A 14,991-nucleotide genomic window follows, 5' to 3' on the forward strand; every position below is an offset into this window, starting at 1 on the left:
AGAGTAATGGCATAATGGCAAATTAATTTCAGAAGAAAATATTTCATGAGTATTTTGAATACACAGATCTCTCATTTAGAAACCCAGAAAATTGGGTGCCACTGAAGAAAGCTGACTTAGCAGAATGCAGACGGGAAAGGGCAGCGGGGCCCCTCCCTCACTTCCAGGGCAGAGGTCAGGGCTCCGGCACCGGCACCGGCACCGGAATGAGAGCTGCTCCTGTTCCCAAAGGGAACACATCCTCTCCAGCAGAGTCATGGCTTCCAGACAGACAGGCCAGGGTGAGGGAGAGGGGTGAGGAGGAGAAAGGGGTCCCCTCTCTAAAGACTAAGATATGGACAGATGTATCCTCAGAGTCCGCTGGGGGGAATTTAAAATGCATTTTACACTGAAAAAGTGTTGTTATCTACTTAGAGGAATTTATTCCAAGGCTATAAAACAAATTGTGTACAAAGATGTATGGTCAAATCTTCATCCAAGTGTAATAAAAGGAAAACACCGAAGGGTCACAGGTTCTATTCCCGGTCAAGGGCACATACCTGGGTTGCAGGTTCAATCCCCTGGTCCTGGTCGGGGTGGTGTGGAAGGCAACAATGGATGTGTCTCTCTCAAATCAATGTTTTTGTCTGTCTCTCTCTCCCCCCTTCCACTCTCTCTAAAATTCAATGGAAAAAATATCCTCGGGTGAGGATTAAAAAAAGAAAAGAAAATGTGTAAAATTAGAAAAGTCACCATCATTTCATTCCCCAGTGCCACCACTGTGAGCACATTGGTACTGTCTGTGCAAAGACACCCTTCCAGGTGAACAGACATTGAGATTGCTTTTATTTATCTAGTTGATGTGTTAGTATTCACCTTAGAAATAAACTTTATTTTAAACATTCAGTTAATCATATGATACCTGGCATTAAGCTTCCTTTTTTTTTTTTTACCCTCACCCAAGGACATTTTTTTTTGCACTTATCTTCAGATAGAGCAGGAGGAAGAAAGGGAGGAAGAGGGAGAGAGAAACATCGATGTGAGACACACCGAGTAGCTGCCACCCACATAACCCCAACCGGGGCCCAAGACAAACTGCAACCAAGGTACATGCCCTTAGCGGTAACCAAACCCAGGACTCTCTGGTCCTCTGGCTGACGCTCTAACTGCTGAGCCAAACTGACCAGGGCTAAGCTTCTTTTTTGTTTGTTTGTTTTATAATTTTTTGTTTTATTAAGCATGCCCAAATATTCCAAGCATAGTAAGTAACGTGTTTTAAACAGATCAAGTAATCTGGCCAGTGTGGCACAGTGGTTGAGCGTCGACCTATGTACCAAGAGGTCACTGGTTCAATTCCCCGTCAGGACACATGCCCAGGTTGTGGGCCTGATCCCCTGTGGGGGGCATGCAGGAGGCAGCCAATCGATGTTTCGATCTCTCTCTCCTTCTCGCTCTAAAATCAATAAAAGGAAATAAATAAGTAAATAAAATAAACAGATCAGATAGCATTTATAGCAGCAGAAGCATTGTTATCCCTAGCACGAATGTAATGGCGATATGAAAAGCTATCATCTGTCTTGTCATTATAATAAAATGATTAACACTGAATTTTTATGAGCTAGATATTATACTAGATTTTGTGTTTTTCTATTCTTTTTTAAAGATACACATATATATTTTTCTAGATGCAAAACACCACTGCTAATTCAGTACTTAATATTTATAGAATACTCAAAACCAGAACACTTTACACCATTATTTTTCAGTGACTGATTAAGCTTTTGACTAAGCTTTCCGACTCTTCATTAACAAAATCTTACCCACCCTCCCCCACAGAGACAGAATGAAGATGAGTAATACATGTGAAGGCATTAAAAACTATTACCAGGCAAATAGATTAATGAGGCATTTACAGGAAGGCAGATATACAGAGGAGACAGTATCACGTAGGGGGTAAGAGCTTGAACTCTGAATTCAGAAAAGTGGATTCTAATTCCTGTTCTACTGCCTAGCACCTGTGTGGCCATGGCTCCTAATAGTCTTGTTTCATCTCTAAAATTAGGGATAATAATCCTATCTAGCTCAAAAGATTGTTAGAGATAAAATGAGAATGCACCATGGACATTCTTTATAATGCTGGGCTTAAAGTCAGCCCTTATCAAATGTTAGCTGTTATTATTATTAGCAAGAAGACAAATCTTTATAGGATTTCATGAAACTCAAAGTTGTATGAAGGTTAAGTGATTAGTCTAAGTGACTTCTCTGGGAAAAGATACACAAAAGTTAAACTGAAAACAATAAAAAAATACCTCATACTTTACAAAATGACGTATTATAAGACTTTTTAAAAAGCCTTGAGTGCCCTGGTCGGTTTGGCTCAGCGGTTAGAGCGTCGGCCTGCGGTCTGGAGAGACCCGGGTTCGGTTCCCGCTAAGGGCACGTACTTCAGTTGCAGCTTGTCCCCGGCCCTGGTTGGTCGTGCGAGTGGCAGCCACTCGATGTGTCCCTTCACGTCGATGTTTCTCTCTCTCTCTCTCTCCTTTCCTCTCTCTCCGTCCCACTCTATCTGTACAAAAAATGGAAAAACATCCTCGGGTGAGGATAAAAAAAATAAAAAATAAAAAAAAAATAAAAAGCCTTAAGTAACTAAAATGATTTAATACGTAAAGCCTGCTTAATACATGCATTTCCAAAAATGTTCTTTCCTTGAACAAAACCAGGCACCATAGCTTCTGCATTTCATATCATAGTAAGTATGGAAGAAGTTTAACTACAGTTTAGCAGTGCTATAATAATACATACCAGTCCATCTGTTAGCAGCTTCTTTGGCTACTTTATTTGCTTGACCTGAAAAAATAAAAATAAAAATAAAAAAGGAATACACACACACACACACACACACACACACACAATCATCTTCTTCTATCCTTTTTCATATATGAACAGAAGTGTCCACTATTATTATACTTGCTCCTTTAAAGACAACATCTCAGTTTAACTGAGAGGTGTTTCTTAATTTGTAACACCAAAGAAGATAAAATAATTTAAGTTTAATGATAAGAATTTTAGTGTACTATATATATCAGATCACAATAAACCTGACCTAAAAAAGTTTCAATGGTCATATAGTAGCCCTATAGGCTCACATTTAGTTATACATCTTTTATTGAATGTCTGTATCTATATTGTCTTTCAAGTTAATCTATACGGCATATAACAATGCCATGATCAATTGGGCATAAATGTTTTTTATATGATATCATTCATTCATTGAATGATAATTAATATACCATATAATTCACTATATGGAAGTATATAATTCAGCAGTATTTCTTACATTCACATGGTTATGCAACCAGTACCACCTATTTCCAGAACATTCTCATCCCCCAAAAGGAAATCCCATACACATTAGGAATCACTCTATATTCTCTCTCCCCCCTTATCTACTTTCCGCCTTTATAGATTTCCCTGTTCTGGACATTTCATATAAATGAAATCATACAATATGTGGCTGGTTTCTTTGACTTAGTACAATGTGTTCAAGTTTCATCCATGTATCACTACTTCATTGCTTTTTACTGCCAAATAACATTCCATTGTATGGATACATCACTTTTTGTTTAACCATTCATCAGGTGATAAACATTTAGGTTGTTCTTGCTAATATGAATATTTTAATAATTTTTGTGTGACTATGTTTTCAATTTGAGTATACACCCAAGGGAGGAATTTCTGGCTCAAATGGTAACTCTATGTATAATATTTTTGTTAACCCTCACCTAAGGATATTTTTCCATTGATTTTTTTACATAGAGTGGAAGGGAAGGAAGGAGGGAGAGAAACCCATCAATGTGAGAGAGGCACATTAACTGGTTGCCTCGCACACAACTCTAACCAGGGCTGGGGATTGAACCTGCAACCCAGGTTCATGCCCTTGACTGAGAGTCAAACATGAGACCCTTTAGTCTGCAGGTTGATGCTCTAACCTCTGTACCAAACTGGCCACAGCATATGTATGATACTTTTGGGAACAGATAAATTGTATGATAGTTTTTAAAAGTGGCTGCTTCGGGGCCCTGGCCGGTTTGCCTCAGTGGTTAGAGTGTCGGCTCGCGGTCCAGAGAGACCCGGGTTCGGTTCCCGCTAGGGGCACGTACCTCAGTTGCAGTTTGTCTCCAGCCCTGGTTGAGTTGTGCAGGTGGCAACCACTCGATGTGTCCCTTTCACGTCGATATTTCTCTCTCTCTCCCTCCCACTCTATCTGAACAAAAAATGAAAAAAAATGTCCTCGGGTGAGGATGAAAAAAAAAAAATTAAAAGTGGCTGCTTCATTTTAACAATCTTCTCTCCACCCCCAGCAATCTAAGAGTTCCAATTTCTTCACATCCGCACCCACAATTATTTTCCATGCTTTTTTTTTTTTTAATCCTCACCCGAGGACATTTTTGCATTTATCTTCAGATAGAGCAGGAGAGAGGGAGGAAGGGAGAGAGAGAGAGAAACGTCCACGCGAGAGAGATACATCGACTGGTTGCCACCCACACAACCTCAACTGGGGCCAGGGACGAACCACAACTGAGGTAAGTTCCCTTAGCAGGAACCGAACCCAGGACTCTCTGGTCTGCAGGCCGATGCTCTAACGGCTGAGCCAAACTGGTCAGGGCGTCCATGCTTTTTTATTGTAGCCATTCTAATAGGTGTGAAGTGGTATCTCACTGTGATTTTGATTTGCATTTCCCTGAAAACTAAAGATGTTGAGCTTCTTTTCATGTGCTTATTGGACAACTATATACTTTTCTTGGGGAAATATGTATTCAAATCCTTTCCCTATGTTTAAATTGAGTTGTAAGATTTAAAATACACACACACACACACACACACACAGGATATTAGACACTTGTCAGATATAAAATTTGCAAGTATCTTCTCCCATTTTGTGGATTTTCTTTTCACTCTCTTGATAATGTACTCTGACACAACAAGTAGTAAATTTTGATGAAGTCAAATTTGTCTACATTTTTTTTTCTCTGTACCTCAGGCCGACGCTCCAACCGCTGAGCCAAATTGGCCAGGGCTGTCTACATTTTTTTTTTATTGCTTGAGTTTTTGGTGTCATATCCAAGAAAATGTTTCCTAATCCAAGGATGCACCTATGTCTTCTAAGTGTTTTATAATTTTAGCTCCTACATTTAGGTCTTTGATCCAGCTGAGTTAATTATTAAATATGATATGAGGTGGGAGTCCAGTTTGATTCATTTGCATGTGGATAACTAATTATGCCCAGCACCAATAGTTGAAAACACTATTCATTACTCATTGAATGGTCTCGGCACCCTTGTCATTTGAGTTTCTTCACCTCTTTCATTTCTGATTTTATTAATTTGGGTTCTCTGTTTCTTGGTGAGTCTTGCTAAACGATGATCAATCTTGTTTATCTTTTCTTTCTTTTTAATCTTCACCCAAGGATATTTTTTCCTTTTATCTTCAGATAGAGTAGAAAGGAAGAAGAGAGAAAGACAGAGAGAAACATCAATGTGATAGAGCCACATTGACTGGTTGCCTCCCACACAACCCCAACCAGGGCCAGGGACAAATTGCAACCAAGGTACGTGCGTCCTTTGCCTAAATTGAACCCACGACTCTTTGGTCCGCGGGTCGACGCTCTAACCACTGAGCTAAATTGGCCCGGGCTTGTTTATCTTTTCAAAGAACAAGCTCTTGGTTTCACCGATCTTTTGTACTGTTTTTTTTTTTAGTCTCTATGTCATTTATTTCTGATCTGATTTTTATTATTTCCTTCCTTGTACTAACTCTGGGTTTTTCCTTTTGTTCTCTTTCTAAATCTTTAAGTTGTTGGGTTAGAGAGTTTATTAGACATTTTTCTTCTTTCTTGAGGTAGGCCTGTATTGCTATGAACTTCCCTCTCAGGACTGCTTTTGCTGTGTCCCATAGATTTTATGTTGTTGTGTGTTCATTTTTATTAGTTTCTAGAAAGTTTTTCATTTCTTTCTTGATTTCATTGGTAACCCATTCGTTGTTTAATAACATGCTATTTAGCCTCCATGTGTTTGAATGTTTTTATTGTTTTTGAGTGTTGTAATTGATTTCTAGTTTCATGCCATTATGATCTGAGAAAATGATTGATATGATTTCAATCTTCTTGAATTTTTAGAGACTTACCTTGTGTCCTAACATGTGTTCTGTCTACGAGAATGTCCTTTGTGCACACTTGAGAGAAATGTATATTTTGTAGCTTTGGGGTGAAATGTTCTGTAAATATCAGTTAAGTCCAACTGATCTAGTTAGTCATTTAAGGACCCTGTTTCCTTGTTAATTTTTTGTCTAGAAGATCTATCCAGTGGTGTTAGTGGGGTAATAAAGTCAGAGAAATACAAAGGATTGTACAAAAAACCAACACTATGAACAATTATATGCCAACAAATTCGACAACCTAGGTGAAATGGACAAATTCTTAGAATCATATACTATTCCAAAACTCAACTGGGAAGAGTCAGAAAACCTAAACAGAACAATAACAATTAAATAGCTAGACGAAGTAATCAATAAATCCCAGCAAACAAAAGCCCTGGTCCGAATAGCTACACAGGGGAGTTTTACCGAACATTCAAAGAACTATCACCTATTCTCCTCAATCTATCCCAAAAAATTCAAGAAAAAGAAAGACTTCCTAGCTCTTTTTATGAGGCCTAGGGTAAGAGAAACAAATAAAATAATAAATGGAACTATATCAAACTAAAAAGCTTCTGCACGAGATTCCAAAATGGCAGTGGAGTGAACAAAAGCTACACAGACTGACTATCAGAACCAAGCTGGAATTACAACTATAACACAGAAAAATCAAGGGGAAAAAGCAACAGAAAAGCAGCTTGCGAGGACCATATAACCAGGGACACTGACTCGATCATGGTAGGATTGCGAAGGTGTGAAAGGGGGGCTGAGAGCCCATAGACAACAGTGGCCTTGGCTGTGAGCAGCGCCCTTGGGTTAAACTCCCAAGCGGCTCCACAGCGCAGAGCAAGGACAGAGGCTAAAATAGCCACAACCACTCATGTTGGGCTCCAGCAGAGAGAGGGCAGACTGGACTGGAACTGTGTGGGGACACTTGGTATTTGGAGGGCGCTCAGAGCTTTTGCTGAGTTGCAGCCACGCAGGACAGTGGCCATATTGCTCCTTCCCAGGGCTCTGGGGAGAGGTAGCAGCCCCTCCCTCGGAGACCCAACCCCACCCTGTAAGCCAATGAAATGTTAATTGAGGCTCACTAACAACCAGCATCTGACCCACCCTCGGGAAATCCCCTTATGCTGAGCACATGAGGGAGTTTTTCAATCAACTGACAACCCAAAACTCTTCAAGTAACCTCGACTGCTAGCTTCCAGAAAATAGTTAGAGGATAACAGTACCATTCCTGGGCTAGCAACTCTAAACAGGAAAGTAAGACTTGACTGGTGTTTAACGTGGGTCCTCCCTCGCTCATCTAAACCCAGGAGAGGGAGCCACAAACAACAGAACACCAACACCCACAGGGAAAACCTGGCAGGCTCCAAAGCCCACTGTGATAGCCAAAATGGTGAAACACAGAAACAAAAGCCAAATGAAAGAACAAGAGACCTCCTCCGAAGATGAGATCAATGTGGAGCAGTTAGGGAAGTTAACAGAGCTAGAATTCAGAGTCATGATCTTGAGGAAGCTCAATAGCATGAGTAAGGACATAGAGATGCTGAAGATAAACCAACTGGAAATTAAAAACCACCAAGAAGAGATCAAGAATGACATATCAGAAATAAAGAACACACTGGAAGGTCTAAATAGCAGAGTAGAAGAAGCTGAGGACCGGATCAGTGAATTAGAAGACAGGGTAGGAAAAAATCAACCAATCAGAAAACCAAAAGGAAAAAACAATTAAAAAACAGGAAGACAGCTTAAGAGATCTGTGGGACAACTGGAAACGTAATAATATTCGCATCATAGGAATCCCCGAAGAAGAAGAAAATGAGCAAGGGTTAGAAAATATATTCAAAGAAATAGTGATAGAAAACTTCCCTAATTTGGTGATGGAAGAAGCACAGAGAGCCCCAAGTAAGAAGAACCCAAACAGGCCCACACCAAGACACACAGTAATTAAAATGCCAAAATTAAAGACAAAGAGAGAATCCTAAAAGCAGCAAGATATAAGCAACAGGTTACCTACAAAGGAAACCCCATAAGGCTATCAGCTGACTTCTCACAAGAATCACTAGATGCCAGAAGGGAATGGCATGAAGTAATCAAGGTCATGAAAAACAAGGATCTGAATCCAAGACTACTCAACACAGCAGGCTATCATTCAAAATAGAAGGTCAAATAAAGAGCTTCCCAGACAAAAAAAGGCTAAGGGAATACATAAGCACAAAACCAGCACTGCCAGAAATGTTAAAAGGACTGCTGTAATTAGTAGAAGAAATAGAAAGAAAAATAGAACCACACTAAACAAAAATGGCAATAAATAAGTACATATCAATAATCACCTTAAATGTAAATGGACTGAATGCTCCGATAAAAAGACACAGAGTAGCTGATTGGATAGAAAGCATGACTCATATATGTTGTTTACAAGAGACCCACCTCACAATAAAAGACTCACATAGGTTGAAAGAGAAGGGATGGAAAAAAATTTTCCAAGCAAACGGAAAGCAAAAAAAAGCTGGGGTAGTAGTACTCATATCTGATAAAATAGATTTCAAAATGAAGACCATAACTAGAGACAAAGAAGGCTACTATATAATATTGAAAGGATCTATCCAACAGGAAGATATAACCTTGATAAATATATATGCACCCAATATAGGAGCACCAAAATATATTAAAAAACTTCTGGAGGACTTCAAAGGAGAAACCGACAGCAATACAATCATAGCAGGGGACTTCAACACCCCGCTGACACCACTGGATAGATCCTCTAGACAAAAAATTAGCAAGGAAACAGAGACTCTATATGAAGCACTAGACCAAATGGATTTAATAGATATCTACAGAGAATTATACCCCAAAACTACAGAATTTACATTCTTCTCAAGTGCACATGGGACATTCTCAAAGACAGACCACATGATAGAATGCAAACTAAATCTCTACAAGTTCAAGAAGATTGAAATCATATCAAGCATCTTCTCAGATCACAATGGCATGAAACTAGAAATCAATTGCAACAAAAACATGCAAAGACATTTGAACACATGGAGGCTAAATAGCATGTTATTAAAAAATGAATGGGTTACCGAGGAGATCAAGGAAGAAATTAAAAAATTCCTAGAAACCAATGAAAATGAACACACAACAACACAAAATCTATGGGATGCAGCAAAGGCAGTTCTGAGAGGGAAGTTCATTGCACTACAGGCCTACCTCAAGAAACAAGAAAATTTTCTAATTGACTGCCTAACCTCACAACTTAAAGAATTAGAAAGCAAACAAAAATAAAACCCCAGAGCAAGTAGAAGGAAAGAAATAGTAAACATCAGAGCAGAAATAAATGACATAGAGACCAAAAAAAAAAAAAAAAAACCCCCAAAAACAATGCAAAGGATCAATGAAACAAAGAGCTGGTTTTTTGAAAAGATAAACAAGATTGATGGATCCTTAGCTACACTCACCAAGAAACAAAGAGAGAGAACACAAATGCACAAAATCAGAAATGAAAGAGGAGAAGTAACAACTGACACCACAGAAATACAAAAGATCGTTAACAGCTACTATGAACAACTATATGGTAACAAATTCGATAATCTAAGCAAAATGGACAAATTTCTAGAAACACACAGTCTCCTAAAACTGGACCAGGAAGAGATAGAAAACTTGAACAGACCAATAACAACAGAAGAAATTGAAGAGGTAATCAAGACTCTCCCAGCAAACAAAATCCCAGGCCCGGATGGCTTCACAGGGGAGTTTTACCGAACATTCAAAAAAGAACTAATACCCATTCTCCTCAAACTATTTCAAAAAATTCAAGAAGAAGGAAGACTTCCAAACTTGTTCTATGAGGCCAGCATAATGCTAATTCCAAAACCAGAAAAAGACACTAAAAAGAAAGAAAACTACAGGCCAATATCCCTGATGAACATAGACACCAAAATACTAGCAAATCGGATCCAGTAATACATCAAAAAAATTATTCACCATGACTAAGTGGGATTCATTCCAGGAATGCAAGGCTGGTACAATATTCGCAAATCAATAAATGTGATACACCACATAAACAAAATGAAGAATAAAAACCACATGATCATATCCATAGACACTGAAAAAGCATTCGACAAAATCCAGCACCCATTTCTGATAAAAACGCTCAGCAATGTGAGAATAGAGGGATCATATCTCGACATAATAAAGGCCATATATGAAAGACCTACAGCCAACATCATACTCAATGGGCAGAAACTAAAAACATTTCCCTTAAGAACAGGAACAAGACAGGGATGCCCACTTTCACCACTCTTACTTAACACAGTACTGGAAGTCTTAGCTACAGCAAGCAGACATGAAGAAAAAATAAAAGGGATCCAAATTGGAAAGGAGGAAGTGAAACTGTCATTATTTGCAGATGACATATTATACATAGAAAACCCTAAAGACTCCATCAAAAATCTACTAAACTTAATAAAGGAATTTGGCAAAGTAGCAGGATACAAAATTAACATCAATAAATCGACTCACAGAAACTGAAAAAACAATCCCATTTACCATCGTGGCAAAAAAATTAAGATACCTAGGAATAAACTTAACCAAAGAAGTAAAGGACCTACTTGCAGAAAACTCCAGGACATTGAAAAAAGAAAACAGAGTAAGATATAAAAAAGTGGAAGCACATACCTTGTTCATGGATTGGAAGAATTAACATCATTAAAATGTACATATTACCGAAAGCAATCTACAGATTCAATGCAATCCCCATCAAAATACCAACGACATACTTCACATAACTAGAAGAAATATTTCAAAAGTTTATATGGAACCAAAAAAGACCCCGAATAGCCACAGCGATCTTGAACAAGAAGGACAAAGCAGGTGGGATCACAATACCAGATATCAGGTTATACTACAAAGCCACTATAATCAAAACAGCCTGGTACTGGCACAGGAACAGGCATATAGACCAGTGGAACAGAACAGAGAACCCAGAAATGGACCCAAGGCAATAGGCTCAATTAATATTTGACAAAGGAGTCAAGAGCATACACTGGAGGAAAGACAGCCTCTTTAATAAATGGTGTTGGGAAAATTGGACAGCTACATGCAAAAAAATGACACTATACCATCAACTTACACCATACACAAACATAAACTCAAAATGGATAAAAGACTTAAATATGACCCGTGAATCCATAAAGATTCTAGAAAAAAATGTAGGCAACAAAATTTCAGACATCATATGCAGCAGAATTTCACTGATACATCACCTAAGGCAACAGAAACAAAGGAAAAAATGAACACATGGGACTACATCAAACTAAAAAGCTTCTGCACATCAAAGAAACAACCATCAAATGGAAAGGTAACCCACTGTATGGGAGAGAATCATTGCCAATGATACATCAGATAAGGGGTTAATTTCCAAAATATATAGAGTACTCATACAACTCAACAAAAGGAAGGCAAAGAACCTAATTAAAAAATGGGCAGAGGAGCCATTTGACCCAGTGATCCCACTTCTAGGAATATATCCTAAGAAGTCTGAAACACTAATCAGAAAGTATATATGTACCCCTATGTTCACAGGAGCACTATTTACAATTGCTAAGATCTGGAAACAGCCCAAGTATCCATCAATAGATGAGTGGATAAAAAAGCTGTGGTACATATACACAATGAAATACTATGCAGCTGAAGGGACCTGGAGAGTATTATGCTAAGCAAAGTGCCAGTTAGAGAAAGACAAGTATCACATGATCTCACTTATTTGTGGAATATAATGAACAAAATAGACCTAGAGACATAGAAATAGGGTTCAGACTGACAAACTTCGGGGGGGGGGGGGAAGGGAAGAGATAAACCAAAGAACTTACGCATATAAGCATAATCAATGGACATAGATAAAAATGCTGGGGGTGGGGAGGAGGATAGTGAGGAGGTTGTCAATGGGGGTAAAAGGAGAAACATCTGTAACAAAATAAATTAAATTAAATAAAAAAATCAATTGAGTTTACTTCTGGACTCTCAATTCTATTTTATTAACCTACATGTCTTTTTTTGTTTCTTTTAACTCTCACCAGAGGATATTTTTCCATTGATTTTTTTTTCAGAGGGAGGGAGAAAGAGAGAGAAACATCGATATGAGAGATCTATCAATAGGCTGCCTCCCACATGACCCCAACCAGGGTCGGTGATCAAACCCAAAACTGAGATACATGTCTTTGACCTGGAATCAAATCTGAGATTCTTCGGTCGATGGACCCATGCTCCAACCGCTGCGCCAAACTGGCAGGACTACATGTCCAGTCTATTCTTACGTCAGTACAACACTATCCTAATTACTGTAGCTTTGTAGTAAGTTTTGCAATTGGGAAAGTGGAGTCTCCCATCTTCCTCCCACGCTCCAAGATTCTGCCCTAACCAGTTTGGCTCAGCAGTTAGGGCATCGGCCCGTGGACAGAAGGGTCGTGGGTTTGATTCCCAGTCAAGGGCATGTACCAGGGTTGCAGGTTCAACCTCCAGCCTTGGTCAGTGTAGTGGGGGAGGCAACCATCAGTGTGTCTCTGTCACATCAATGTCTCTCTCTCCCTCCCTCCTTTCCACTCCATCTACAAAAAAAAAATCAATGAAAAAATTTCCTCAGGTAAAGATTAATAAAAATAAAAAAATAAAGATTCTTTTGGAAGTTCTGGGTCCTTGCATTTTCATATAAATTTTGGGATCAACTCATCATATTCTGAAAAAAGCAGCTGGATTTTTTTTTTTTTTTTTATCCTCACCCGAGGACATTTTCCCATTTTTTTTTTTTTTTTTTTTTGTTCAGGTCGAGTGGGAGGGAGAGAGAGGGACAGAGAGAGAGAGAGAAACATCGATGTGAAAGGAACACATCGAGTGGCTGCCACCCGCACGATCAACCAGGGCCGGGGACAAACTGCAACCGAGGTACATGCCCTTAGCGGGAACCGAACCCGGGTCTCTCGGGACCGCAGGTCGATGCTCTAACCGCTGAGCCAAACCGGCCAGGGCAGCAGCTGGATTTTTGATAGGGTTTACATTGGATCTATAGATCAATTTGGAAAGTATTTCCATCTTAACAATTTTAAGTCTTCCAATTCATGAACATAGGATGTCTTTCTATTTATATAGGTCTTTAATTTAATTCAATGTTTTGTAGTACAGCAAGCACTTCTGTGATTAACTTTATTCCTAGGTATTTTATTCATTCTACTGCTATGGAATGGAATTTTTTCATAATTTCATTTTCAGAGTACTCATTTTTAGTATATAAAATACAAGTGATTTCTGTATATTGATTTTGTATACTGCAACCTATGACCTCATTTATTAGCACTAATAGGGTCTTGTGGGGTTTTTTTTTGGTGGATTGTTTAGGGCTAGCTATCTAAGGTCATGTCAACTGTAAATAGCAATACTTTTACTTTTCCCATCTTTTTTTTTATCCTCACCTGAGGATATTTTTCCATTTTTTGTTCAGATAGAGCGGAAGGGAGAGAAAGAGAAACATCAATGTGAAAGGGACACATCGAGTGGTTGCCACCTGCACGACCCAACCAGGGCCGGGACAGACTGCAACCAAGGTAGGTGCCCTAAGCGGGAACCGAACCCGGGTCTCTCTGGACCGCAGGCTGACGCTCTAACTGCTGAGCCAAACCGGCCAGGGCTACTTTTCCCTTTGCAACATGAATGCCATTTATTTATTTCTTGCCTAATTTTCCTGGCTTGAACTTCCAGTATAATGTTGAATAGAAGTAGTGAGAGTGGACATTGTTAGGCAAAGCATGTAGCCTTTTCCCATTCAGTATGATGTCAGCTATGAATTTTTTATTTTAAATAGATGCCCTTTTTATTAGATTGGGAAAGCTCACTTCTATTCCTAGTTTGTTGAGTATTTTAATCATGAAAGGGTGTTGGATTCTTTTCAAAGACTACTTTTTGTTTATTGAGACAATCATGTAGGGTCCCCGCACCTTTATTCTATAAATATGTTGTTTTTGATTGATTTTTGTATGTAGAACCAACCTTGCATGCCTGGGAAAAATGTCAGTTAATCAGGGAGTATAATACTTTTTATATATTGCTGGATCTGACTTGCTAGTATATTGTTGAGAATTCTTACATCTATATTCATAAACAATGTTTATCTATGGTTTTCTTTTTTATAATGTCTTTGTCTGGTTTTGGTATCAGAGTAATATTGATGTTAAATAATGAGTTAGGAAGTGTTTTCTCCTTTTCTAATTTTTTTCTTTGAAAAGTTAATTCTTGCCTGCCAGAGTACATGCCTAGGATGTGGACTCGATCACCACTGGGGGACACGCAGGAGGCGTGGATCAACGTTTCTCTGTCACATTGATGTTTCACTCTCTCTCCCTCCCCTTCTTACATAAAATCAATGAAAGCATATTTTTAAAAAGTTAATTCTTTTTTAAACTGGTGGAATTCTGCAGTGTAGACTAAGCCTTTTCATTGCAAGAAGTTTTTTATTTATTTTTTATTTCTAATTCAATCTCTTTACATTTTATACACCTAACTAGACAGTCTATTTCTGCTTGAGACAGTTTTGATAGTTTGTATCTTTCTAGGGATTTGTTCATTTCATTTAGCTTATCAAATTTATTGAACTACAACTGTTCATAGCATTCCCTTATACATTTTATTTTTGTAAGGTCAATAATAATTTTCCCCCTCTAATTACTGATCTTAAATTTTTTTTTTTTTATCCTCACCCGAGGACACTTTTTCATTCTTTGTTCAGACAGAGCAGGAGGGAGAGAGAGAGAGAGAGAAACATCGATGTGA

The 14,991-nt window shown here is 38.6% G+C and overlaps 1 protein-coding gene across 1 annotated transcript in view; it reads right to left on the reverse strand.

Annotated features, from left to right (window-relative positions):
* Window positions 1–14,991, reverse strand: part of MND1 (meiotic nuclear divisions 1) — a 58,553-nt gene that overhangs the window by 745 nt on the left and 42,817 nt on the right. Inside the window, exon 7 of the mRNA XM_036240717.1 lies at window positions 2,782–2,826. Within this exon, the coding sequence (XP_036096610.1) occupies window positions 2,782–2,826 (45 nt within the window). The remainder of the gene's footprint in view (window positions 1–2,781; window positions 2,827–14,991) is intronic.

This window comes from Molossus molossus, unplaced genomic scaffold (genome assembly GCF_014108415.1).
Source record: "Molossus molossus isolate mMolMol1 unplaced genomic scaffold, mMolMol1.p scaffold_m16_p_4, whole genome shotgun sequence".
NCBI lineage: Eukaryota > Metazoa > Chordata > Mammalia > Chiroptera > Molossidae > Molossus > Molossus molossus.